Source organism: Hemicordylus capensis, chromosome 2, assembly GCF_027244095.1.
Source record: "Hemicordylus capensis ecotype Gifberg chromosome 2, rHemCap1.1.pri, whole genome shotgun sequence".
In the NCBI taxonomy this organism is placed as follows: Eukaryota; Metazoa; Chordata; class Lepidosauria; order Squamata; family Cordylidae; genus Hemicordylus; species Hemicordylus capensis.
Genome location: NC_069658.1, coordinates 97,486,473 through 97,513,737, shown reverse-complemented (window position 1 = coordinate 97,513,737; position 27,265 = coordinate 97,486,473). Strand labels below are relative to the sequence as shown.

Here is a 27,265-nt window from a genome sequence, read left to right as displayed (position 1 = left end):
CGTACTATGTAGCAAGTCACTAATGTAAGTGAAATATACGCTTGCTCCTTCTGAGCCACTTTAAACTCCACTGACACTGCTGCTGAAGGGAAGGGAATGATGGGAGAACAGTTACAAGTGTGATGACATACTCCTTGGTAGGTACAAAGCCTTGCTGTCTTTGGTAGCAATGCTGGCAGGGTTTAAAGTGGTTTGGAATCAGCAAGCACATCTCTCATTTAGATCAGCAGTTCGCTGCACAGAATGAGAGCCAATGAAAATTGGCCAAATTACTTTGAAGGAACTTTAGGGGGACAGGACTAATTATCTTAATCTTTGCTAATTTGAGCAAACAGAGATTCCAGACTAAAAACAAAGAGGGGCATGTCCTGAGACTGGAAAAGCTTATGGATCAGAAAGAGTGAGAGAGAAGTAGATGGATGAAAGAATGGAAGGAGGGATAGAAAGAATTATACAGGGCGGGACTGAATATTACTCTCAATTTATTTGACTGAGCTGCTATCTCAGATAAACTCTAGAATTCACTTACAAATTATGAGTTCTTTGCAGGATCATTTGATTGATTCATTAAGTGCCATCAAGTCGGTGTTGACTCTTAGTGACCACATAGATAGAGTCTCTCCAGGATGATCTGTCTTCAACTAGGCCTTTAAGGTCTTTCAGTGCTGTTGTAATCAAGTCCATCCACCTTGCTGCTGGTTGTTTTCTTCACTTGCCTTCAACTTTCCCCAGCATTATGGACTTCTCAGGGGAGCTGGATCTTCGCATAATGTGTCCGAAGTATGATAGTTTGAGCCTGGTCATTTGTGTCTCGGGTGAAAATTCTGGATTGATTTGTTCTATGACCCATTTGTTTGTTTTCCTGGCTGTCCATGGTATCCTCAAAAGGCTTCTCCAGCACCAGAGTTCAAAAGCGTCAATGCTTTTTCCATCTTGCTTCTTCAAAGTCCAGCTTTCGCATCCATAGAGTATAACAGGAAGTCTTTGGCTTTCACAATTATCCAGCATGCATCAGCAATGATGTCTCTTGTTCCTCAGCATTTTCTGAAACCAGCTTGAACATCTGGCATTTCCCTTTCCACATAGGGCTCTAATCTGCATTGCATGATCCTGAGTATTATTTTGCTAGCATGGAAGTTAAAGATATTGTGCAATGATTTGTACAATCTGTTAAATCTCCTTTCTTTGGTATGGGTATGTAGACTGACCTCTTCCAATCTGTTGGCCTCTGTGTTGTTCTCCAAATTTCCTGGCATAGTTTGGTTAGAACCTTGACTGCTTCTTCTTCTGTTGCCTGCCATATTTCTGTAGGTACTGCTCCTTGTCTCTTCTAACAGCTTTCTGAAATTGCCTGTTTAGTTCCTTCATTAGGTCTTTATCTTTCTTGACTTTGGCTTCTCTCCTCTTTTTGGCAATTCCCACCATCTGTTCTGACATCCATTTTGCTTTCTTCTGTTTCTTGGTCTTTGGCAGTCTCTTTTCACATTCGTCCTTAACAACTTCTTTGATGTCATTCCACAGTTCCTCTGGTTCCCAATAATGTAATCAATTTTATTTCTGTGTACTCCATCTGGTGTTGTCCATGTGTATAGGTGCCATTTTGGTTGTTTGAAGAATAGGTTAGCAATGAAGAGATCACTGGCTTGGCAGAAACTAATAAGACATTATCCTGCTTCATTTCTGTTTCCTAGGCCATGTAGGCCAACTGTGTTTTCCTTCTAACCTTTTCCAACTTTGGCAGTCTCCAACTACCAGCATCACATTTTGCTTGCATGTTCTGTCAATTTCAGACTGAACTTGAGCATAAAACTAATCAACTTCCTCTTCTTCTGCATCAGTTGTTGGGGTATTCCAGTGCATTTTAATTCACTGATGCCCAAGATGTCAATCTGTAGTCGATTCATTTCATCTTTCACTGTGTTGAGCTTTCTTATATTCATGCTTCTTACTTTCCATGTTCCCATTGTAATTCTGTCTTTACTGCTTCAGATTTTCTTTTCCTGCATAGCAACATCAGCTGCTAGACGTACAAAATACTTTAGTCTAACTGCGTCATAAACACCATTGGTACTCTGAAACACCCTTAGCTCTTCCTCAGTAGCATGTTGAGTGCCATCCGACCTGAGGGTCCCATAATCTGGCACTACATCGACAATCATTCTATTTTGTCTATCCATGTAGTTTTCTTGGTAAAATACAGGAGTGGTTTACCATTGCCTTCTCCTGCGCAGTATGAAATGATGCCCTTAACATTGTCACTGAAGTGATTATCCGCCTCCAGCACCTTCCTATATTGCTGCTGCCCAATATAGGTGCCTGCTTGCTTTAGCTGGGCAGCTGGGATTACCTTCATGCTTTGGGTGACCCTACTGGGAGTATACCTCTGGCATACTTCATTCATCCCTCCCAGGATCACCCAGCACCCACAACGATGAGGCAGCATAGCAGGACCGAGGGGGCAGGGCGACCACATAGAGTTGGAAATTAGCTTGTTGGAAATGGCAAAGGTTGTATTACAGCTGAACCAAAAGCCTTTTTCAAGCATATCTCAGTGTGTTTTGTGCTTTGAGCCTATGCACACCTACTCACAAGTAAGTAATTCCCAGATGAGTGTACACGGGACTACAATTTTAGAGGAATCTCATTAGGAGTCAAAGTTTGTAGCTGGGAACAGTTTGAAGTAAGGATGTATTAGAACTGAAATGCAATATATTCAAAATTTTAATAGAACAGTGGGAGCCATCCTGAGAACCCTTAATGAAGGATCTTGCATGCAAAATATCTTGTTTCATTATGGATCTTGTATAAAGAAAATAAAGCCTAGAGTATAGCTTTTTGGAAAAACTGTCTCTGAAAATACTATCATCTCTGAAAATACTAGCAACTGTGAGAACCTATGACACAAAACAGTTTTAGTCTCTAAAATGCCATAGCACTCTTCTTTTGTGGAAAAAATTGAACGTTTGAAGAATAAAATTTCTTAGAGATGGAATTAAAACAAGTACCTTATTAGCCAAAATCCATATTCCATGCATTTGGGGTTTTCAGCCAGAAAACATACATGTTTTATAATATTTGAACTTTTAATAAAATTGTATAAATAATGGCCAACATCCTATCTGATGAAATTCCTGTGCAGCAGTTTTAAATTCAGTGAGCTTCAGGGACATATTTTCAGGTGACATGGGCAACTATGGAAGGAAGTGGGGGAGATCATTCCCCTCCACTCATGCGTGCACCAACATCTTAGACTGGAAGACAAGACTGCTGCACTAGCACTTCATTAGTCAGGATCTTGGTCAGTATTTGCAGATGGGAAAAGATCATTCCTACTTTACACACTGGAAAGGAAAAATCCCTAGATGAAACAGAACGATAAGGGACAGTGGCTGTTGTGCTGATACATGATTGTTTCTAGCAGTAGCAGCAAGAATGAATTAAAAAGGGGTTCATGATTTAATAACCAGTGCTTAATGTCAGTGAGGAGGAATGATGTACAGAGTTCTGAGAACAACTAATTATAAAGACAACAGAATCTCTTGGTGCCATTCCCCAGATCCCAGCCCTATGCACAGATGGTGGGACCATTTATACCTGGATATAGGAATCCAAGTATAAATGTTTATATTATATTAATGGTATTAACAGGAATGTTAAATAGAAGGTTTGCAAGAAGAGAACGTATGTTAAATCCAGTGCAACTCAGAGTTTGATGGACACTCCACTATGCATACAGCAATGGACAGGCTTCCCTGTTCTTTTACATTCTTTTAAACTCCTCTGCTAACAGAACAAGGAGACACTTTTTAAATGGTGATTCTCTTATATTTAGAATGGGGAGAGCAACTGGCCCTATCAAATCCAGTGGCTGTTGCTGTTATCTGCCTTATGTTGCTTTTTATATTTTTAATGGTTCCACCGTCCAGGCACCTTTTTGTATGGGGCAGTGTAGAAATGTGATAGAGAGATGGATAGATAGATAGATAGCCCTTTGGGGACAGGGGACCATCTTACTTATGTATTATTTATTTTTCTATGTAAACCGCTTTGCGAACTTTGGTTGAAGTAAAGGTAAAGTGTGCCGTCAAGTCGGTGTCAACTCCTGCCACCACAGAGCCCTGTGTTTGTCTTTGGTAGAATACAGGAGGAGTTTACCATTGGTTGAAGAGCAGTATATAAATATTTGTACTAGTAATAAATAACCAAGGCTATGGAATGAGCTGACACCTCTATTTTAATCAATCAATCAGTACATCCATCAATCAATCAAATGAGGCCCATACGATATTAACCGGAATCTATAAATTAGGTTCCCCCCACCCCAGATTCCTAGATGCCAGAAATTGAGGGATTGTCTTAAATTCAGAGAGCCCTTTGGGTTAGCTGCAAGGAAGCCTCAAAAAGTTTCCCTCCCCACAGATGAGCATGTCCTTCCCTCTGGGCATGCGGATCAATTACCGGTTACTGCTGATTGCTCAAGTGTTGGGGTGCATTTGCCCTGTATCACCTCACCCCCTGGAGCTTCCATAATGCACCATGTGAGTGACAGCCAGCAGTCGGCCATCTGTGGTTGCAAGCAGCAATGGCTGGCAAACGATCAAAAAACCGGAGCAAAGAGAGCGCTTGCTTTAGAGGGGAGCTCCATAGGTGGGTTTGCCACTGCAGTGCCTCTGGGATCGAGCCTGATCCCAGTGGTACACACGCACATGCAAAACCAGGCTGGGCTTCCTGGCGCATGTGAATAGCTTCAGAGTCTTCCTTTTGGATAAATACAGGTATAACTTATATTTAACTCCTTTCTTTCAAGGGGGTCATCTTAAACTCAGTCGCGTTCTATTTGGGTAAATAGAGTATGTTCGTGTCTAAAAGAATTATATGTGTTTAGTGTCTTAATTATTTACAATAATTATATTCTTTTTAGTGTCTACAAGAATTTGAATGTGTTAAAGGACCAATGGACATGATCAGTTGTTACTTTGGTATTTTTTTTGGCCCAACTGTATTTGCAAATGGATTGAATACATCAACACATAAAAGACTATGTGGCTCTTGAAAACTCCCAAAGCCTTAATACAGATGTTAATTGAGGAGTGATTCCTAAGACTGACTAGGCATGTGACAGCTGTTTGAAAACAGCACTAACTGTCTTCATTTTTAATAAAGTAATTTCTTCAGGACCTTGTTGCTCTCTTAAATGGGAATAAATAGCTACTAGACAATTAGAGTATTATTTTAAACAAACAGCATCCAAAGAAACCCAGGCACTAACAAAAAAAAATGCAATGCAAGTGTTTTAAAATAAGATTTCCCTGGTTTTTAAACATTTCATTTCCAGAGATATTTTCATTTCCAGCACTAACCACACTATTCATTATCATTTAGGTCTATAATTTGTTTAATGTTACTTAAGTGAATGTTATTGGAGAGCTTTCCATACTCTTTCAAGATGCTGCCTGAATTTTCAGAAGCTGTTTTCTGAGTTTAATACGGAGCCAGTCAACACGAGAAATATTTTGTGTGTGTCATTCACCTTTTAATTGCTGGAAGTTATATAGCTGGAGACAATCCACAGGATACACCTCTCCCAAGGTATTAAGCAGGTATTTTATTCTGCTGCTTAAAACTGATTTTTATCTCTATTTCCTGTATTTTAACTGAGTAAAAACATGGCCATTTCTCTAGTTTCCTGTTTGTTATTACAGTATTATATATTTTAAGTTATAGATATCATCATTGTCATCATCAGCGTCATCTATTTTATTAGGTGTTTTCCTGAATCCATCGCCATGTGTATTAGCAGCTGAAGCATACTCTGTATCCAATTTCTGCGCAAAATGACTCGTGCAGATAGCATTTAATAGATTTAGTAGGTGCAGGGTTTACATTTACTAGAATGAAGCTTAAGGTAGAATAATAATAAAAGACTGTATAGTTCTTTTAGATACTAAAATATTCTGAAAGCATCAAAAGGCAAAATAAATTCACCTTACTTGCTGACAAAGGCTAACAAAGCTTTAGAAATGAGGCTCCATGCACCCACACTTTGCCTTCAGTTGGACATTGGGCTGGGGAGGGATGCATCCAGGCAGACATTTAACAGGTGCAGTTTCCCTAATCACTTCCTAGAGATGCCCCTGATGAATTTCTGCCTGATGATCAAGGCAAAGGGTGGGTCCATCTTCATATGCTAGACTGTACAAATTCTTCACAGCCTATAAGTCACGGAAGTTTAAGATGGGCACCTTAACTTGCAATTTTCATTTTTATAGCAAGAGTGAAAATGTACAGCAGCTTAACTTTCATTTTAAACTGAAGGTTTTTGGATGATTATTTGTTTTATTTTTTATTTAACATATTTTTATACCGCCCAAAACTCATGTCTCTGGGCGGTTTACAACAAGATAAAAACAATATTAAAACATTAGTTAAAAACAAAAAACAAGAAATTTAAAACACAATAATTTAAATTTTTTAAGACAATATTCTAATACAACATTAAAAACAATCAAAACAGTATCAGTTAAAAGCCTGGGTGAACAGATGCATCTTTAAAGATTGTTTAAAAATTGTCAGAGATGGGGAGGCTCTTATTTAACTAGGGAGCGCATTCCAAAGCCTCGGGGCAGCAACAGAGAAGGCCCGTCCCTGAGTAGCCACTGGATGAGCTGGTGGCAAATGCTGACAGACCTCTCCTGATGATCTCAGTGGGCATAACAAAGAAGACGTTCTCTTAAATATCCCGGGCCCAAGATGTTTAGGGCTTTATAGGTTATAACTGACACCTTGTATTTTGCCCGGAAACATATCGGCAGCCAGTGTAACTCCTTCAATACAGGAGTAATATGGTCTCTCCTAGATGACCCAGAGACCAGCCTGGCTGCCGCATTCTGAATCAACTGTAGTTTCCAAACTACATACAAGGGTAGCCCCACATAGAGCGCATTACAGTAATCCAGTGTGGAGGTTACCAGCAGATGTACCACTGTTTTGAGGTCATCTATCTCAAGAAACAGACACAGCTGGCATATCAGCTGAAGCTGACAGAAGGCACCTCTGGCCACTGCCTCAACCTAGGATACCAGGGAGAGACTTAGATCCAGAAGCACCCCCAGACCGTGTACCTGTTCCTCCTGGGGAAGTGTGACCCCATCCAGAACAGGCAGATCAAAATTGTCTCCCAAGTTTCGACCCCACACAATGAGTACCTCTGTCTTATCTGGATTCAGTCTCAGTTTGTTATCTCTCATCCAGCCCATTACTGACTCCAGGCAGGTATTTAGGGAGGTTATGCCCTCTCTTGATGATGCTGACATGGAGAAATATATTTGGGTATCATCAGCATACTGATAACACCCTGCACCAAATCTCCTGATGACCTCTCCTAGCGGTTTCATATAGATGTTAAACAACATCAGAGACAATATGGAGCCCTGAGGAACACCATACAAAAGTTCAGATTTTAAGAACAACAGTCTCCAAGGGATACCATCTGTAACCTGCCTGAAAGGTAGGAGTGGAACCACCGCAGAGCAGTGCCTCCCACTCCTAGCCCCCTCAGACGCTCCAGAAGGATACTATGGTCAATAGTATCAAAAGGCACCAAGAAGTCCAAAAGGACCAACAGAGTCACACTTCCTCTGTCCATTCCCAGTTGGAGATCATCCATCAGGCCGACCAAGGCAGTCTCCACCCCATAGCCAGCCTGGAAGCCAGTTTAAAAGGGTTCTAGATAATCAGTTTCCTCCAAGACTGTCTGGAGCTGGGAGACCACCACCCTCTCACTTACCTTGCCCAGCCACGGAAAGTTGGAGACAGGCCTGTAGTTACTCAGCTCTGAGGGATCCAAGGTAGGTTTCTTCAGAAGTGGTCTAATAATTGCCTCCTTAAGTCTAGGGGCATCCTACCTTCCTTCAGAGATGCATTTATAATCTCTACCAGACCTTCTACAACAACTGTCCTGCCAGATAGTATAAGCCATGTCGGACAAGGGTCAAGAGGACAGGTGGTCGGCCGCATCGTTGCAATCAGCTTGTCCACATCCTCAGGAGTCACAAACTGGAACTGATCCAACCTAACCACATAAGAGGAGTCACTGGACACCTCCACATCAGACACTGAAGTAATTGTGGAGACGGAATCTAAGTCGGCCCCGAATATGAGAGATTTCCCCCACAAAGAATTCATTAAACACATCACAGCGGGTAATCGATGGTTCCAGATTCCGATTCAAGGGAGGAGGGGCACATACTAGCCCTATCACGACCCTGAACAACTCCGCCTGCCGTGAACTTGTGGATGCAATACGGATTATTGAATATGATATTATAGCATCCCTTTTGTTGAAAGGAAAGCAAGAGCTGCTAAAACTCATATGGGTTTCTTTCTGCTCCCCATCTTTTCATAGTATGGATCAAACACATATTTGTGTCGCTTTATCATTTTAAATTATTGATATAAAACCAGTATTTTAAAATGTTTTTTCTTCCATTCATTGCAGTTAAAGTCCTCTTATTAGTGCAAAACTTGTCAACTTTTTGAAAAGAAGTTGAGCTGTAGTTTTTAAAATGCCCTTGGTTTTCCCTAACAATAAAAAGCAAGAAGCCATATCATCAGCACTAGTCTACTTGTTGAAGGAAGTACTTACTGGGTATTGCACAGAGAAACTGAAGAGTAATGAGCCTGCATTTTTGAAACACACAGTGAATCCTTGATTAAAATGCTGAATACAATTTATATTTCTCTTTCTGTCCTTTGCCTGGAAGACGTATATTCCTTTCAAGATATCCATGGGAGAAAACGCAGTAAAGGCAACTAAATCAGCCTATTACAGGGAAAGCCTCTGCACAAAATTGTGATCGTTGTTGGCAGGGTATGGAGCGATTAAATGCTGAGTGTATAGGTTAGATTTTAGTGTCTTGCACACCCATAATTCACTGTATATGGAGATCAGCTTTTCTTTTATTAAAGTGCATATCATTCTGTTTAACCCCATTTTTCACTTAATGAATTTGTGAATACATAATTCAAACTGCTAAAGATGTCAACTTGGCAGGGGAGCAATGGTTGCAGGGGAGCAACAGCAAGAGAGGGGGAATGCCCTCAGCTCTTGCCTGTTGACTCCTCAGAGGCATTTAGTGGGCCACCGTGTGAAACAGGATGCTGGACTAGATAGGCCTTGGGCCTGATCCAGAAGGGCTGTTCTTATGTTCTTATGTGGATAAACATGTCCAAAACAATATTACCAATTCCAGTTTTACAAATCTGATCTGAAAATCTTGCTGAGATAGCTGGTTCTCTGAAATGAGAAGCTGTTTCTGTAACTGTTGAGTATACAAGTAAAAGAGGAAAATAAACTTTTATTGGGTGTGCAAGAACTGGGATGATTTTTTTTAAATTACATAAAAAAATTACATAAAAATTAACTGAAATCCTTATACACCTATATGTTCAATTTACTGTGATGATGCTGTGATACATGTAACTGTGTTCAGGACTGCACATAAACATTTTAATATAGTAGTAATTATCCTCCAATCTAATATTGTATTATAACTCTTTTGCATTATTAGAATGCATAATCTACAAGGATTGTGGATTTGAGGCAGTTGTGGGTCTAAGGCAAATACAGGAGTCAGGACCCCTGTGTTCCACTCATTTTAGCCATTCACAGCATACATTTCATTTGATTATTCATTTAACCTTCCTCCGCACTGATTCATTCTTCTGCAAAATGAGTGTAATAATTATACATTGTCTAAAGTTATACAGAAAAGCAGCCAGAATCACATCCAACCCAAATAGCTTAAGGGCTTCTGTCACAAACTGCATGTATCTCAGGACAAGGTTTAATTTGTATTTTTTATTTATAACCCTGAAACAATGTGGTGCTTCATGCTGACATTATCCGTTTGTGATATACCTCAGATTACATTTAAGCTTATTGTGATGACTGAAATATGATAAAGGTGAGATCCTGTGCTGAGTGAGATCCAAATGAAATTGCTGCTGCTAGTTATCTTGTAAGTATGAGGACACACGACTAAACTTGTAGATATTTTCTGGTGTGTAAATAATCAGGGTAAGGGAACTTGAAGTTGTGCCATGATTGTGCAAATATTGACTTTAATCCAGAGGTTCCAGTGCAGATGTCAAGTTTAGTTCACTCAGGGAAGCATTCTGTACATGTAGTGGTGAAAATTTGGCATACAAAGAGAGTTCCTCATAAAGATAACAGGAAGTGCCTGCACTTCATACAACATGCCCATCATGTATTCTTCAGTAGACTGGAAGGTCATAGGAATGTGCAAACCAGTTCGATGGTTCGGTTCGGGGGTTTGATGGCTCAGGTTCGAACTGAAACACACACACCCCGGTTCCATCTGGACCAGGACCGAACCCCCCTGCCAGTTCGTGAATTTCTTTAAAATCCCCCCTCTGCTTCTAGCCCCTTCGGTGGGCTTCCTAAAGGCCATGGGGGGGCATGAAGGTTCCCCCTCCCCCCATTGGCCTCAGCAATTACTGCTGCAGCCCATTCGGCCACACTTTCTGGCCCATTCAGGCATCTGTATACTGGCGTGGTGGCCATTTTGCCTGCCACCATGCATGCACAAATGGCCTCTGCTAGGCCTGGCATGACCCAGGCCCTCACAGAAACCATTTGCGCATGCTTGGCAACCATTTTTAAACAACCAGTTTGGCTAAGATTTTTTTTTTTAAATGGCTGCTGCACATGCGCAATTGGCCTCTGTGAGGCCCTGGACCATGCCAGGCCTTGCAGAGGCCATTTGCACATGCACAGCGGCAAGAAAATGGCCACCGCCATGGTATACAGATGCCTGAATGGGCCATGGCGGTGATTACTGAGGCCAGCGGGGGAAGGGGGACCTTCGCGGACCCCTCCCCCATGGCCTTTAGGAAGCCCCTCGAAGGGGCTAGAAGTAAAGGGGGGATTTGATTTTTTTAAAAATTCATGAACTGGCAGGGGAGTTCAGTCCTGGTCCAGATGGAACCGGTGGGGGGGGTGTCAGTTCGACCCCGAACCATCAAACCCCCGAACTGAACCATCAAACCATTGAACTGGTTTGCACATCCCTACGACCTTGTGGTATACTGAAGAATATATGAAAGTGCAGCCAAACGGGCCATGCGGTGATTACCGAAGCTGAGGGGGAGGGGGGACCTTTGTGGACCCCCCTTGGCCTTTAGGAAGCTCCCTGAAGGGGCTAGAGGTAAAAGATTTTAATTTTTTTAAAAAAATTCATGACCCCCCCCAAATCGAACTGAACCCGGGGTGGGGGGTTTCAAAGGAGGGCCGGACCGAACTGGTCTGGTCAGGTTCAAATGCAGTTCACACTCGAACTGAACCGGGCCAGCCAATTCCGTGCACATCCCTACAAAGTCATTCTCATAACCATAATAGGGGTGGTGAGGAAGTAGGGATGGACACAGCTTCCTCCCAGGCAGTCGATGATGTCCTCTTTGGTATGCTGGTGCGCATTCACACAATCCACACTGCACCATGCAGTGTGGATCTCTGGAGGCCAGGACTCATTTTCTGTGTGATGAGTGCAGTGCACTGCGCGATTCCCCAGGGAGTTGGGTGCTCTAGGCACCCAACTCTGTGTATGCGGCAGGCTTTATGCAGCCTGAGGATATTCCTGACCCCGAACCACTCGAGCCCTTTAAAGGTTACAGCCTGGGGTAAATTCCCAAGCTTTCAGGGGTTGCAGCACCAGGATTGCCCACAATTCCAGCACTGCACATATGTAGCCAAACCCAGTCAGGGCTGCCCAAGCATGGGTTTGGTTGCTTGTGTGCGCAGCATCAGCATTTCTTAATTTTTAAAATAGAGTCTGGTACCCTTCCTAAGGTTCCTGAACCTATCCACATGCACATGTAGAACCAGGCTAAGGAAGCCCAGTTTTGCACATGCATGTGTACTGCCAGGATCAGGCCCAATCCCGGTAGTGCCACAGTGGCAAACCTGCCCATGGAGCCAGCCTCCAAAATGTGGTTAGGAGAGCGAGTGCTTTCCTAACCTTGTTTTACCGATCGTCTGGCAGCCCCGGCTGGGACTGGAAGACAGTGGGGTTCCCAGCCATTTTTAGGGAGGGGAGGGGGATCTTTGAGGAGGAGAAGGGGACTCACACAGTGCATTATGGGAGCTTGGGGGTGGGGCAATGTGGGGCAATGCGTCTGACACCTCGACTTCCAGATCTTCCAGCAGCAGCCGGTAATCATCTGGGTGGACGATCTGCCCGCCCAAAGGTCAGGACACTAGCCTAACTCCTCACTAGCCCTCTTGCCCTTTCTCACTGCTCGCGAGAAAGGGCTCACTGGCTGATATCCTGGGTAAATGTACTAGAAGAAGTCATACTGAAATTTAGTAGTCCTTTTAAGTAACTCCTCAATACTACTACTGAGAAACTTAGGTCTGAATGTCAGACATTCCTCTTTCTATCCCCTCTGCCCTCCTCACAGTGTGGTCAGTCCATGAAGACTTGGTACATCACATATAACTGAGTATATGCTTTCCATAGCTGCATGCAGGGATTTGTGAATTGCTTTCATGTTCATTTTGCACCTTTTTTCTTTCCCTCGTTTCATAATTCCACAAAAAGAATTCATTCAGTTCCCTATTTCCACCTACCAATTCAAAACCCCAGGCAGAGTAACCTGAGCATTTATCTACAAGGTTCATCACAGTTGATAGAGATTACAGAATAGTATTTGAAAAAGAGAAACCCATACAGGTTGTGGTGAGAGAGAGCATTATGGTTAGTTTCAGAAACTATGTCATAACTTTAAAAGGAGATTTCCAAATACTTAAAGATTTCACCCTTCCTAAAAGTCAGTCCTCTGAGTGATATATTTTGAGCTTTCTTTGCCATTCTAAAACACTGATGCACACACACGCATATGCATACACATGTGTATACATATATACATGTAGTAGTGCAATAACTGAAGGTAGCCAAAATTGATAATTAGACTTTGTGATGTGCATATAGTTCCAGCTATGATTCCACATGAAATCTGGATAAAATACTGAGGCTGTTCTCTTGCACAGGCAAAATTGACTGTGCATGAAATCCACTGGGAGCTGTGCGGCTCCCAGTGGCAGCATGGTGGCAAACCCACCTCTGGAGTCTGCCTTCAAAATGAGGTCAAGGGAGCCAGTACTCAACCTCATTTTTCCAATTGTCTGCCAGCCCTGGCTGCTTTCAGCCAGGACTAGGAGACTGTGGGGCTCCCAGCTGATATCAGAGGATCCCCATAATACACCCTTCACTTGCACAGTGCATTATGGGATTTCTGGGGGCCGGGGCAACATGTCCCAGCTCCCGAACCTCTGTGTTGCCCAAGGAGCCAGCTGCCTGTTTGGATGTGCAATCTCCACACCCAGAGCAGGAATAAGGATCATCTGTGGGGAGATAAGCTTTTCAAGGCTTCCTCCTCGCTTGCTCTCAAGCCCTTTATCACAGATCGTGAGAAAGGGTTCACTTATTCAGACTATTTTATCTGCTGTTATCATATTTGCATTTTGGTGATAAAACAGGACGTTATATCTATCTTGTCTAGAAAACAGTTTCCAGAAACTGAGACAGGAACCTTTTCATGCTTTCTAATTTAAAAAAAGAAAAAGGATGGCAGTGTTAGCCAGCATCACTTTGTAAAATAATGGCATAGTTCCAAGTAGCAACTGAAAATAGACATGAATTATTGCATTTCACTTTCTTGGGACTGGAACCTGACAAATTTGATAAGATTTCCTTTTTAGGTAACATTGCTGCATCTTTCTTTCTTCCTTCTTCTTACTTCCACTACATTCAGCAGTTTTCCATCTCTCTCCCAGTAAATCATTCTTCATTTAAATGGGTCACAGATACATGTCATCTTACAGTTTGTTGCTTCCAAGTTGTGTAAAAAGTTTATATTTTTGTGTAACATATCCTAAGTAGCCAAGGCTATCAAGTAACACTGCTGTACTTGAGACATATTTGGAAATAGAGTTAGAAATTGAGTACATCTCTAACATATTAAATAGCCACATTTAACATCTCAAATTCATCCATACATGTTTAGAAAAAAATATTGCAACTCTGAGAAAGAGTTAGTCTTTCAACTTCACCATGAACTCTATGATTCCATATCTACATATAATAACCATACTGATGTGATCACTTTAAGGGTAGCATGGTGATTGATACTAATAATGCTCCAGCACAACAAGACTGGTAAGTTTTGGGTGGTATAAAAATATGTTAATAAAATAAAAATAAATAAATAAAAGATTGTAGCTTGTCAAGTTTTGATTCAGCCAGTCTTTCTGAATTTCTGTCTGGTTCTGAGCTGCAATCTTAATGTGCATCATAGCTTTCTCAAGCTCAGTCATTATACCAAAAAATTACAACTAGTGATTGCTTTACTACATCATCTCCATACCAAAATGTTTGTATGGATTGGTGCTACGTTATGTGGCTGTTCTCATGATCATCCATTTCAAGGTAGGAGACAGTAAACCCAGTTATTCAGGCTCATGTGGAGCTATGGGAATCTGGCCAATTCAACCTCCGCAAATCTCTGTAACTCAGATCCTCTACCCTGCTCTAAACTGAGGTACATGGTCAACCAAGCCCTCTTGCCTTGATCCTTTGGTCACCTGGGTACATGCAGCATTTTATGTTGCTCCTGGGAGACCCGGCAACCATTACAACAACAGAGCACTGCAGCTATAGGGACTTTCATCTGTGATTGTACAGTTCTGCACAGAGCACTCTTTGTTCCTGTTGCTTGTAACAGCTTCAGCTGGACTGGTCCTGCCCCCTGACCCTTCATGACCAGTCAGAGGGCAGCTGATGATGTACTGAGAGTTTCCAGACAGACCTCTCTGCATTATCTCAATGGGTGATGTGGCTCATAGTGAAGAAGACATTTTCTTAAATACCCTGGGCCTATGCTGTTAAGGGCTTTATAGCTTATAACTAAAATCTTGTATTTTGCCCAGAAACCTATTGGTAGTCCATGCAGTTCTTTTCATATAGGAGTAATATGGTCTCTTTGAGATGACCCAGAGACCAACCTGGCTGCTGCATTCTGTACCAACTACAGTTTCCAAGCTACATACAAAGGCAGCTCCAAATTGAGCACATTGCAGTAACAGTGGAAGTTACCAGCATGTGTACTACTATTCTGAGGTCATTTATCTCAAGAAATGGGTGCAGCTAGCATATCAGCCAGAGCTGATTGAAAGCACCTCTGGTTACTGCCTCAATCTGTGACAACAGAGAGAGGTTTGGATCCAGAAGCACTCCCAGACTGATGTTCCTTCTTCAGAAGTTTGACCCCATCCAGAACTGGCAGAATTGTCTCCTGAGTTCCGACCCCACACAATAAGTACCTCTGTATTATTTGGAAGTCTCAGTTTGTTATCCAGCCCATCAGGCAGGCATTTAGAGAGGTTATGCCTTCTCCTGATGACTAGTAGATTTAGGTATCAGCAGCAGCATACTTATTACACTCTGCACCCAATCTCCTGATGATCTCTCCCAGTGGTATCATGTAGATGTTAAAAAACATTGGAGATAGTATGGAGCCCTGGGAGATACCATACAAAAGTTCATGTTTTGAAGACCAACAGTCTTCAAGGGACACCATCTGGAATCTGCCTGACAGTTAGGAGCAGAACCATGCAGTGCCTCCCAACCCCCCCAGATGGACCAGAAGGATGCTATGGTTGATAGTTTCAAAAGCTGCTGAGAGATCCAAAAGGACCAACAGAGTCACACTCCCTTTGTCAATTCCCCATTGGAGAGCATCCATCAGGCCAACCAATGTAGTCTCCTCCCTATATCCTGCCCGAAAGCCAGTTTGCAATGGGTCTTGATAAGTTTCCTCCAAGACTGTCTGGAGCTGGGAGGCCACCACCCTCACAGCTTGGAAGGCCACCTTGCCCAGCTATGGAAGGTTGGAGACAGGCCTATAGCTGCTTACCTCTGGGGGATCCTTCGGAAGAAGTCTAATAATTGCATAGACAGGGAGGTATCCTGCACTCCCTCAGAGAAATTGCCATTATAGTAAAAATTAGCTTATGAAATTTAGCTCCATGATGTTGGGAGGAGAGCTTGTCTTGTGGTAGCAAGCATGACTTGTCCCCTTAGCTAAGCAGGGTCTGCCCTGGTTTGCTTTTGAATGGGAGACTACATGTGAGCTCTCTAAGATATTCCCCTTAGGGGATGGAGCCGCTCTGGAAAGAGCATCTAGATTCCAAGTTCCCTCCCTGACATCTCCAAGATAGGACAAGATTTTTTTTTATAGGACAAGATTTTTTTATTGAACCAACAAACTACCAAAGTATACAGTATGTTGCCAAAGCACAATTATATACAAAGTAGTTGTTTGTACATCATATATCTACAAAGATTTACACACAAGAGAGGAATTCCTGCCTGCAACCTTGGAGAAGCCACTGCCAGTCTGTGTAGACAATACTGAGCAAATGGACCAATGGTCTGATTCAGTATATGGCACCTTCCTATGTTCCTATGTCCCAAAGCCTTTACTCCAAAACTGTTTTTAAGAATGCCATGTTACAGAATCCTGTCGGTTATTAATTGATTATACTTACTCTGTGATTATAATTTTATGTGTGATTTAGCCAAATCCCTTTCACCCTCTTTGTTTTTCTTGGCTTTTCATCCAAAGTTACAGTGGTTGTTTCAGCAAAAAGGAATTTAGGCGAGCCTTCCTGGAAACATGAAATAGCACCTAACAAGCTTGTTTGTTTTTGCACATACGTTACTACCCACAGTGAATTAAGAGATAATATTGTTGCCTCAGGTGTTAAATTAGCAGTAAAACAGAATGCAAATGAAGTAATTGCTGTTTCTTTCTTTCTGAGATCTGAAGTATATATTGATAAACCTAGGAACAAAACCCAACATTTTTTCAGAGGCACTTCATACAAGACAGATTTTCAACTCAGAACTCAGTTCTGACTTGGAAATAGATGATTCCACACACTGATTGCATGCTGTGTTGACCTTCTGCATGACTGTCTGATCCATGTGATATCCCCTCTGCCAAAAAGGGGGGAGGGCAGATCACATTTATCAGAGTCCCGCCCCCACCATTTGTGGGGGGGAGGAGTCATGAGAATCAGGCCTCTGCACAATTGGTTGCTCACGAGGAAGGTCCTGTTCACATTGCAGGCCATCTGCATGGTGGAAGAGAGGGTTCAGGTTGATCCTCCATCATCAACTTATTACAGTCTCAGACCAGCCAACAAAAACAGTATATCCTCCACCATGCTGCTGCAGTGCTGCTTCAGTCTAATAATATTGAACCAGGTCAGTGTGTGCACTTCTGAACTGTGGCTTATGCCTGCAGTTGTGCAACCAGTTAGGTGTGCTTTTTTCCAGCCACGTACTGGAAGTTATATTGCATTTTTTCCTATTTTGAATGTCTTCATGTGTTTACAATGTATATACATTCATGCTGTCCGCATTAAGTGCTTTAAAGCAAGACAAAAGAAACCATACATGTAAGTCACATCAAATTATCTTTTCCTTAAGCCATCTATATCCCCCGCAACCCTTATATATTTTGTAAATGTATTCTGCATTTGTTTGATTCTTAGGAATTTATTTGTGTTTGGTTCTTTGTGTTAATTTTTGTTTCACTGTTTTAAGCATGATTTCTCATATGTTTATTTTGTTTCTTTTAGGTTCTGTTTTGTTTCATAAGATCCCACTGGATGGGTAAATGAAATAAGGAAAAAAAGAGAGAGGGGGCTGTTGAGCATGTTTGTTGAAGCTTATGTGCTGCACACTAGGCAATGGACATGTTTGTTGTGCTATCGGTTGCTTCACTCCTTGGACCTCTCTTGTAGAGATGGTTTGTGTTTGGAAGATTCTAGAAGCATGCACACTTTGGCAACATCAATGTAAAATCAGCCCCAGGCAGCTATAAAACTCGACAAAGCACAAAAACGTATTCTGTTGCAATGATCCAGCTCGCAAAGTGACATTTCAGCAAATCCCATTGCATTATTTCAATTTTTGTTGTCTGTTTGAACTTAGCTGAAAAGATATTAATTTTATAGATAATATTTATTAAAGGTGAACTGCAAATACTTTGTCTACTAAAAAAGTTAAAATGTGTTATGCCCCCATTTTTTAACTATTAGATTTCAGCCTTTTAATTGCATCACTTACTTCAGTGGGGCAGTTGCTCACTTGAAAAAGCTGAGCACCTGTATATTGTAGGATTCTGATCTAAGATCCTCAAGCTGTAACAAAAAGTAGTTTTGCAGATCTTTATCATGCGAGTCATCCTTAGCATAGGTTTTTTGGGGGGAGGGTGGGCAGTAAAAATCACCTGTCAAAAGTAACTTCTAACATATAATTAAAGCATTGTTTTCAATTTGCCGCATCGTGTTCGAACTTCATAATTTTCTGTTCTAAAGATACAGGGTCATTAGAAAACAACTTAAAAATAAATATGTGTCACTGAGCCAAACTAGGCAACATGCTGATTGCATGTTTGTTTTTTGTAATGTAAATAGCAGCCATGTGGGGCCCTCAATCCAACTCAGGATTGCAGCAGGGAAGGGAGGATCGTAACCCTTTGTCTGACCATTGTCCTAGTCCAGATCATACACATGCACACATAGCTGCTATTTACTCTGGGAGGAAAGCTCCTATTGGTTCTGGTGGAAGTGTATATCACAGGGGACTAATTCTGGAACAGGACTGTGGTGGGGCAAAGGCTTAAACCCCTACCTCCTCTGTAGTCCTTCCCAGTCCAGATGAGGGCCCTGCACTGCTGCTATTTATAGTTTTAAAAGCAGACATGCAGACTTCAATCAAGCAATCAGCATATTTTCTAGTTTGGTCCTAGTAAAATGTTCATGTGATTTTGGCTTCCCCACTTCTACCAGTAAAAAAAGATTTATTGAATTGCTATCTGTGCAGCTCAATTCCAGCAGGATAGGTGTATTAGTCTACTGCAGCAAAAATAAGTCATGAAGCACCTTAAAGACTAACATATTTATTGTAGCATAAGCTTATAAGCTTTATCAGATGCATGAAGATATATGTCTGCGAGCACACACACACACACACACACACACACACACACACACACACACACACACACACTTTCATAGTTACATACATGGTCTTGAATCCAGCTTAAGTAGTGCTACTGTTTTGTCATACCAGTGATACCACCACCATGCCGCCTTCAAGAAGCACCCTTAATTTCCTGAATCTCATGCACCTCTCTCTTTCATGAAGAACCATAGGAGACAGCCATGTACAAGAGTAGTGTTTTTCATCCTACTCTGAAATGTACTGAGTGTCTGATTATCTCACACACAATCCTTAAATATAAAGGTAAGGAGAGAAGATGCTGTAGATTCTGGTACAGTATCCCAATTGGTTTCATTAAGCTCAAGCAAAAAAGGGGGTTATGTGCAATAAAGTGGGACATAAAGGCACTCCTTACATCTCATTGCCTCTTCTAAAGTCCTTGGTCGTTTCCATTTAATTTACTGATGTGCCCCTGGAGCAGCTTAATATGAACAGGACTGGTTCTTTCTCCGATACTGGTATCAAATTATACTTGGTAGTAATGGAATTCGTTATTACAGCAATATATGGGCAAAGAAGCAAATTTTATCTTGGCTAATTTCAATTTCATCAAAGGCACATAGTTACATCTATGTAAATAAGATTAATAAGTAGAAGACTAAATTCTAAACTCAGGATTTGAGCCCTGAGTGCCAAACTACTCAAAATAGTCTCAACATTTCATTCCTTCAAAACTTTCAGATACACATTATCTCTCTTAACAGGTATAAGATCTTAAATAGTCTTTTTGTAAGTTATTTTTAATAGTTTGCAGTTCAACTTTAAGATGCAGCCACAGGCCTTATTTTCGAATAGTTCTACATGTACTGACAGCGTATTTTGGATGCTATGTAATCAAGGCATTTATTTTAATAAACCAGAACTGATTTATGCACCACCGATTTATATATGCACACAGACAAAATAGAAAAATATTTGGGCATTTTTGTACTCTGTATTACCCACCAAACACATTGTTCTTGGTTCAGTTACTCACAGGGCTTTTATGGATTACAGCACATGCCTATCTGCTATTTTTGTTTTGGCAGCAGCGATGTTCAAATACTGTTAGTGTTTTTCCTTTCCAGCATCTGAGCAGACAAAGCTGTGTGAAGTGAGACCTTGAAGTTGGAGTTGCACTATGCTTGAGATTCAGTTGGATTATAAATTACCTTGTCCTTCACCCTGGAGATGTTAAGCTGTCCAAATACTGTTCGATTTATAAAGAATGTGGTTATTAAAAAATTATTAATCCTTGAAACCACAGCAAGAATCACACCAAGCAGGGTCAATTAGGATTGGTAAGGACATGGAACACACAGAATTTAGTGCTAAAGTCATCTTAGGGTATTTTACAAGGCAATAAAAGAAGTTTAAAGTGTTTCCACACTCATAAGTCCCAAACAGGTTTCAAATGTATATTTGCCTTTTAGGTTTAAATGTGCTTTATTTTTTCCATAATCTGGATTAAAGTGTGGATTAAGGGACATATTACAATTGTTACATGGAAGTTGTTTTAAATCTCTGCATATACAATAGCTCCCCATGCAGGTCAAACAACTTTCACTACACCACTGCAAACCTTTGACATTTGGTTGAACAGTTAACAGTTACCATGTTGAATGATGTAAAGTGGTTTCCACATGACAGCTATAAAGTATAAACCAGCCCTTAAATGAACATGGTGAGGTGAATGTTAAGACCTGGAATATGAAGCTTGTATCTTGTTGAGTAGTTTCAGTGTATGAGCAGATACTCACATAAGCAAAGTTCTCAAAGTCAGAATAAAAGGCTTCATGCTTTCTCACTGAATTGAATGTGAGTTCGTTTGATTTTACTTACATGTCTGGCATAAGTTACCTTATGGAGAGGTAACTTAATCATAGACTGCATTATTAATCATAAACTGTATTATTTGTTCTGTTTCACATAAATCTGGGCATGATTAAATAAAATCTGCTTAATTTCCTTGTGTCACTTGGATAGATTGAAATTTCTGTTTTTGTCTTGGATCATTCATATTTCTAGTTCATCTTTTTTTTTAAACTTAGAGTTTAACATTGTAATCATTTTTAGTGACCATTTTGAAAAAAATTAAAAAGGAAACTATGTAAACATTAAACAGAACTATTTCTGAAAAATAAAAATAAAAATCATAAGAACAGCCCTGCTGGATCAGGCCCAAGGCCCATCTAGTCAGAATATAAAACTTTATTTTCAGCAAGTGAAAAATCCCAAAGTTATTTGTTCTTGTATCCCTAGCACTGAAATGTAATTTGAAGGTTTTTAAAATTAAATAATAATTTTAAATAATAAATAATAGTTAAATAATAGTTTTATAATTATAAAACTTCTGTGTGAGTTTGTAAAATGCTTCAGTTTCCCATAACACTGGGGTCATTTACACAATCAAAAACGGTGTGCTTCATGGGTTTGGGAGCTGGGTGTGCTCCAAATTTTCAGTTGTGTGGAAGCAAGGTAGGAGGAAATCCTGGGTAGCTTTTCCTCCTACCTTGTTTCCACACAGTCACTTCCACACAATCACTTATGGGTAGAACACAGTTTTTGATTGTGTGAATGACCTTATTGTGTGCCATTGCTGCAGCACCCTGCTCCCATGGGTAATGATGGGAGTTAGGGTGCTGTAGTGATGAGACACAGCATCATTCACATGGAGCCTCTCCTGCTGTCACTAAGGGCACCCATGGGCTGGTGAGTGCTGCAGAAGGATGGTGAGTGCTCTGGAACCAGTGAGGCCACATCACTCTTAGATGTATGGCTCACAGCGCAATATGTAAGCCTCTGGCACTTAGGAAAAAAGTGCCTGTTTAGGATTTCATTGTTAGTCTCCCATTAGTACCGGTATTTAAGAACATTATTGCTTCTTGAGAATATGGGATGATGTCTGCAAGTAATTCATATGCCTAGACAGCCTTGTATAAATAGGTGATAAACAGGACTTGTTTGAATTGCAAACTTTTGCTGTAGCACTGAGATGAATATATATGCCAGAAAGCAAAATTAACTGTTGACTCATTCATAACAATACCTTGCATATGAGTTGCATTGTGAAAATAACAGGGTTTCTCTTACATCTGGAGTAAACCAATGCTGAATTATTTGGCATGTCATTGATTCAAGCATAGAACAAAACGCCCTCAGAGGCGGTTCCCACAATCAGTGGGAGCCTCCTGAGGAGGGTTTGCGAGGAGAGTGGGCTTAGCCCACTCTCCCCACAGATGAGCAGACAGTCTGCTCTGGGCGGCCACAGCAGCCACCCACATGACTGCCAGCTCCATTACTGAGCCGGCTGGGGCTGGGAGTTCGGGGGCCATGTGGCCCCCGGAATCTCCAGCATGTCCTGTACAAGCACACAGGGCATGCTGGAGAGATCCCCGAGCCAGGAGGCTGCTTTCAGCCTCCCAGTCAGGTGTCTACAAATGAGTAGCTGTGGCGCAGAGCTGCGCCGCGGCAACTCACGAGCAGAAAAACCGGGTTTGCGGAGTGCTTGCTCCGCAAACCTGGTTTAACTGCTGGGCTACTTAAGTGGGTGACCTGCTTAAGAACCACTGGGCTCGCAGGCGAGCCCAGTGGTTCTCACGATAGGAGGAAATTGGGCTAGCCTCCGCTAGTCCGATTTCCTCCCATCGTGTGAAATCATTCATCCATTCATTCGATTTCTATACCGCCCTTCCAAAAATGGCTCAGGGCGGTTTACACGGAGAAATAACAATCTAATAAGATGGAACCCTGTCCCCAAAGGGCTCACAATCTAAAAAGAAACATAAGATAGACACCAGAAACAGTCACTGGAAGTACTGTGCTGGGGGTGGATAGGGCCAGAATAGCCTCATAGTCTCAGTCTCTCTCTCTCTCTCTCTCTCTCTCTCTCTCTCTCTCTCTCTCTCTCTCTCATGCACACACACTCACACATGTATGTGTGTGATTTAAAGCTTCTTGGACCTCACTAACTGTTTCACTCCCTCAGTCACTGACAACTCCCAGGCCAAACCATGGGTAGGTTCCAGACCTTGTTCAAACTACCAGAAAAATCCCAAACCCCAGAAAAATCATTATTTTCCCAGAAAATCTGGGGGGGGGAGACCCTCTCCCGCTAGAAAGCATGGGGAACAAAACCTCATAGAGATAGCAAAAGACTAGAAAGCAAAGACTCTCATATGTTTGCATAATGCGAGCCCTCACTGAGTGACTGACTCATTCACTGCGATGAAATTCCAGGACCCAGACCAAACCATGAAAGGTAGAAACTCTCCATTTTCACAGGTAGGTTCCTGATTTCTCCCAGACTACACAATTAAAAATAGAATTCAAACCCATTGAATTTGAATTCATTGATGTCAGGGAAAATCCAGAAAAACTCTCCCATTGGAAAGCATGGGGAATGGGACCTCAGGCAGAGAAAAAGACACACAGGCAAAAAAGAAAGAAAAGGTCAGAGATAAGATGGTCATTCAAATAGATAGATAGAAAGATAGATAGACAGACACATACACACACACCAAATCAAAGTTTTAACATAGCTACTATCCGTGGCCCCTGTTTCTTCAGGCCTATCATTTTCTGTTTGAAGAAAATACTCAGCATTTGCTGTAATCCATCAGTACTGTGAATCTTTATATACTCTTTGCCCATGATATCATTTTTAAGGGGTTTTTTAAAAATCTTTTGTAAATAATTGACAATCACTGATTTTATTTGAAGACACAATCTTGACAACATGGACAAATTGTACTTGCTGAACTTTCTAAACTTATTTTAACAGTCCAATAAAGTTTTATAATTCATTACCATTGTGTTTTTCATTTTTCATCATTATTTTTCACTCACTTTATCTCACCTGGTATTCACTTGATATAAGTCTCACTGGAGAGGAAAGCCTCTCCAGAAATGGGATCTATATGCTTATTTTGGCTTCTTTTACTTATTTGAATCCTGTAGGTATTAGTGCAGATTTATAGCCTGCTCTGTTTCTAAGACACAGTGTTGGTAATGTTTTCCTTCTTTTGTTCACACTTATTGTAAGGCATTCATGAGGCATACATTCATTTAGAATTGTAGAGTAAGAGGCATGTTCAGACAAATAAAAATCATGTCATTTCCAGATTTAACTAAACAGAAACTTACTGTGCTAAAAGAAACATACATAGTTAGATTGGCATCCCATTGTTGAACAATTTGGTGAAGATGGGGAAGTCCCAGAGATACCACTTAGGCTGAAAGCCTATGCACACGAATTTGCAAGTAATCCCAATTGAATATAATGGTATTCATGTCTGAATGAACATGCATAGGATTGGGCTGCAAGTTTCCAAAGGATTTTCTGATTTCAGTTATGGTAGAAGAATAAAAATTTAATACTTATGATTGAGAAATTAAAGAGAAGAAGTCTAGAGGGAAATAGGATAAGAAAGAAGGAACAAAGTGGTATACTGAGGGAGGAGAGAGATTGTGGAGGGATTAAATTGTAAGATGCCTTTGCAGTTATCCTTCCCAGATGACGTCATCCTGATTGAAACAGCTTGGTAACATCTTGGTTTCCATAACTTTTATTTTAAAGATTGCAAAATCAAAACAAGCAGGTAAGAAACGTTTTACTGGCAATAAATAAATAAAAGTATAGGAACTGTGCTTGATGATCAGTTTCTTAAAACAAAAGTGCTTCCATTGAACAAAATGGAATAACATGGCTAACACCAGAGAGAGCATCTCAGTGGGACGAGAGACATGCAAGCACTATCTGCACACCACCATTTTTATTTTGCATTGAGCTTGGAAAGGTTGAAGCCCTCAGATGTAATGCTAAACCATGGCTTTGTGTTACTAGCATGAGCTTTGGGCTCTTAAACTACATAGAAAGGAAATTTGCAGCTTTCGGATCATAGTTCCAAACAAACACGAGATCCCAGCTTGGTATTCTGGCTTGTTCACACACTGTGGTTTGCTAGGTTCATAAGCCCTATGGAGGTGTTAAATATATACATGGTTAAAATGCTGACTAAAAGCCCCGCTCTGTGCCAAATGGATGTACTTGTCAATCACAAGTACAGTGTTTGTCTTCAGAGACCAATGTTGTACCCTGGGAGAGATCCTGGGTGGAGCCCTGGCATTCCCTATCACATCATAACCACGTACATTGTATGCAGTTACTGAATACGTGAACAGAGTATTCAGTAACTGCATACAACTGCACAGTGAGAAATCTTGGCTGGTGTTCAACCAGAAATGGAAACAGCGGATTTCCTATCCTTGCATGTGTAGGGGAATTGTATAAGCCTAAGGCTCATGTTATTAATGCTCATACAGGGCTGCACAACTTCAGCCCTTCAGCTGTTTTTGGACTGCAACTCCTATGATTCTGGGCCACAGTGGCCAATATTCAGGAATGATGGGGACTGTAGTTCAAAATCAGCCAAAGTTGTGCAGCCTTGCACTAATACTATGGTTTAATCATAGTTTAGCATTACATCTGAACCTGGCCAGTGTCTGTCTTCTGGTGCATCTATATTCTGTGGTCACCCAATACAAAGTGAGAGATCCTCTCTCCAAACGGATCATCACTGGGGCTTTGGGGGTTCCCACTTGGTGTTGGTCACTTGGCAAGATCAAAATGGCAAGAAGCCCTGCTTATTTGTGTGAAGTCATTATAAAGCACAGAAGGTTGAGGATTTTACATTGAAACTTAGTGAGGCAAATTATTCAAATATGTCCTGGGTAAAGGACATGCCTCTAGATAAGGCCTGTAAAATACCAGGGACATCATGCCTGCTAACTGCACCAGTTTACCTGGGACAGCCACGAATTCCCACCCCATTTCCTGGCTTTCGGGCACACAATGGAAAATCCCAATCTCCACCACCTTCCCCCTCCATCAGAGAGTCATCTGCGTTTGAGATGCAGCTTTGAGGGAGGAGACTGTTGCAGAGAGATGTCTATCTGAAGGGAGCTGGATGGCTTTAAGAGGGGTTTGGATAACTTCATGGAGGTGACTTCAATCAATGGCTACTAGTCGGAGGGCTATAGGCCACCTCCAGCCTCAAAGGCAGGATGCCTCTGAGTACCAGTTGCTGGGGAATAACAGCAGGCAGGAGAGAGGGCATGCCTTCAACTCCTGGCTGTAGGCTTCCAGTGGCATCTGGTGGGCCACTGTGTGAAACAGGATGCTGGACTAGATGGGCCTCCTTGGGCCTGATCCAGCAGGGCTGTTCTTATGAGCCTGGCCATAAGGTCTTTCTCTCAGAGAGCGTGGAATTCCCTGCAGGAAAGCAGGGTCTGATTTGTTTAAGAGAGCAATTGCTTCATATCCCTAAAGAAAGGGTAGGATTATTTGATGGAGCACTGACTTCTTTGCTTTTCAGAATATTAATTTCTTCAGTCTCTGCAGAAAAGGGTCACATTCATTTGAGAGAGTATTTGCTTCAAAATTTACTTTATAGCCCTGCAGAAAACGGTCAGATTATTTGATAGAGCACTGACTTTGCTTTTCTGAGATCAGATGGTTGCTTTGTCTTGTTGCCATCTACTAGCTATGCACAGACCTGTTTGGGGCGGGTGGGGGGAGAAGTAATTTTTTTTGTTTGCATTGTCCCTATTTCTCATTCTGAAATGTTGGCAGGTATAGAGGCATCATTTGGGGGTGACCCATGGGACAGAATCCCCCAATGAATTGCTTAGAGCCCTAAATCTCATCAACCACCTCCCTCTCCATGACCTCTTTTAGAAAAGGAGTGCAGCAGTTGAGGCACCTGCGCAGAGCATGGGAGAGAGCTCTGACCTTCACCTAACTCTCTGCTGCTTCCTCCTTCATAGGCGCTGTATATAATATTAGAGACTTTAATACATAGTTATCATATTCTGGGAGTAGGGTATGATTGTGTTTAATTATTAAAAGGGGCCTGTGGTTTTAAGTACCTAGCAACACCCCTGAACTGGCATACATTGTGGTTCATCAGTTTGCATATTATACTAGTTGTCATATGTGAGGTTGGCTACTTGAGCCATATTGAGATACTTACTTCAGATCTCAAGTTTCTTGTACATCTTTTAAAAATGTACAGAATTAGAATAAACTCTCTTCAGGCAGTATATGAATATGTTCTCTTTTCTTTTTATAA

The 27,265-nt window shown here is 41.4% G+C and overlaps 1 protein-coding gene across 16 annotated transcripts in view; it reads left to right on the top strand.

The window, feature by feature from the left end:
* Nucleotides 1-27,265, top strand: part of NTRK2 (neurotrophic receptor tyrosine kinase 2) — a 270,371-nt gene that overhangs the window by 135,933 nt on the left and 107,173 nt on the right. For 2 of the 16 annotated variants that reach the window (XR_008317730.1, XM_053302950.1), the window contains one exon: nt 17,726-23,941. The exons of 12 other annotated variants lie outside the window; for them this stretch is intronic. Coding sequence is in view for 1 of the 4 variants with exons in the window: in XM_053302950.1 (XP_053158925.1) it covers nt 17,726-17,763 (38 nt within the window). In the remaining 3 variants the exon portion in view is untranslated. Of the gene's footprint in view, nt 1-5,382; nt 5,590-17,725; nt 23,942-27,265 lie in introns of those variants that run through there. 2 more of the 16 variants (XR_008317731.1, XR_008317732.1) reach the window with 2 other exon arrangements.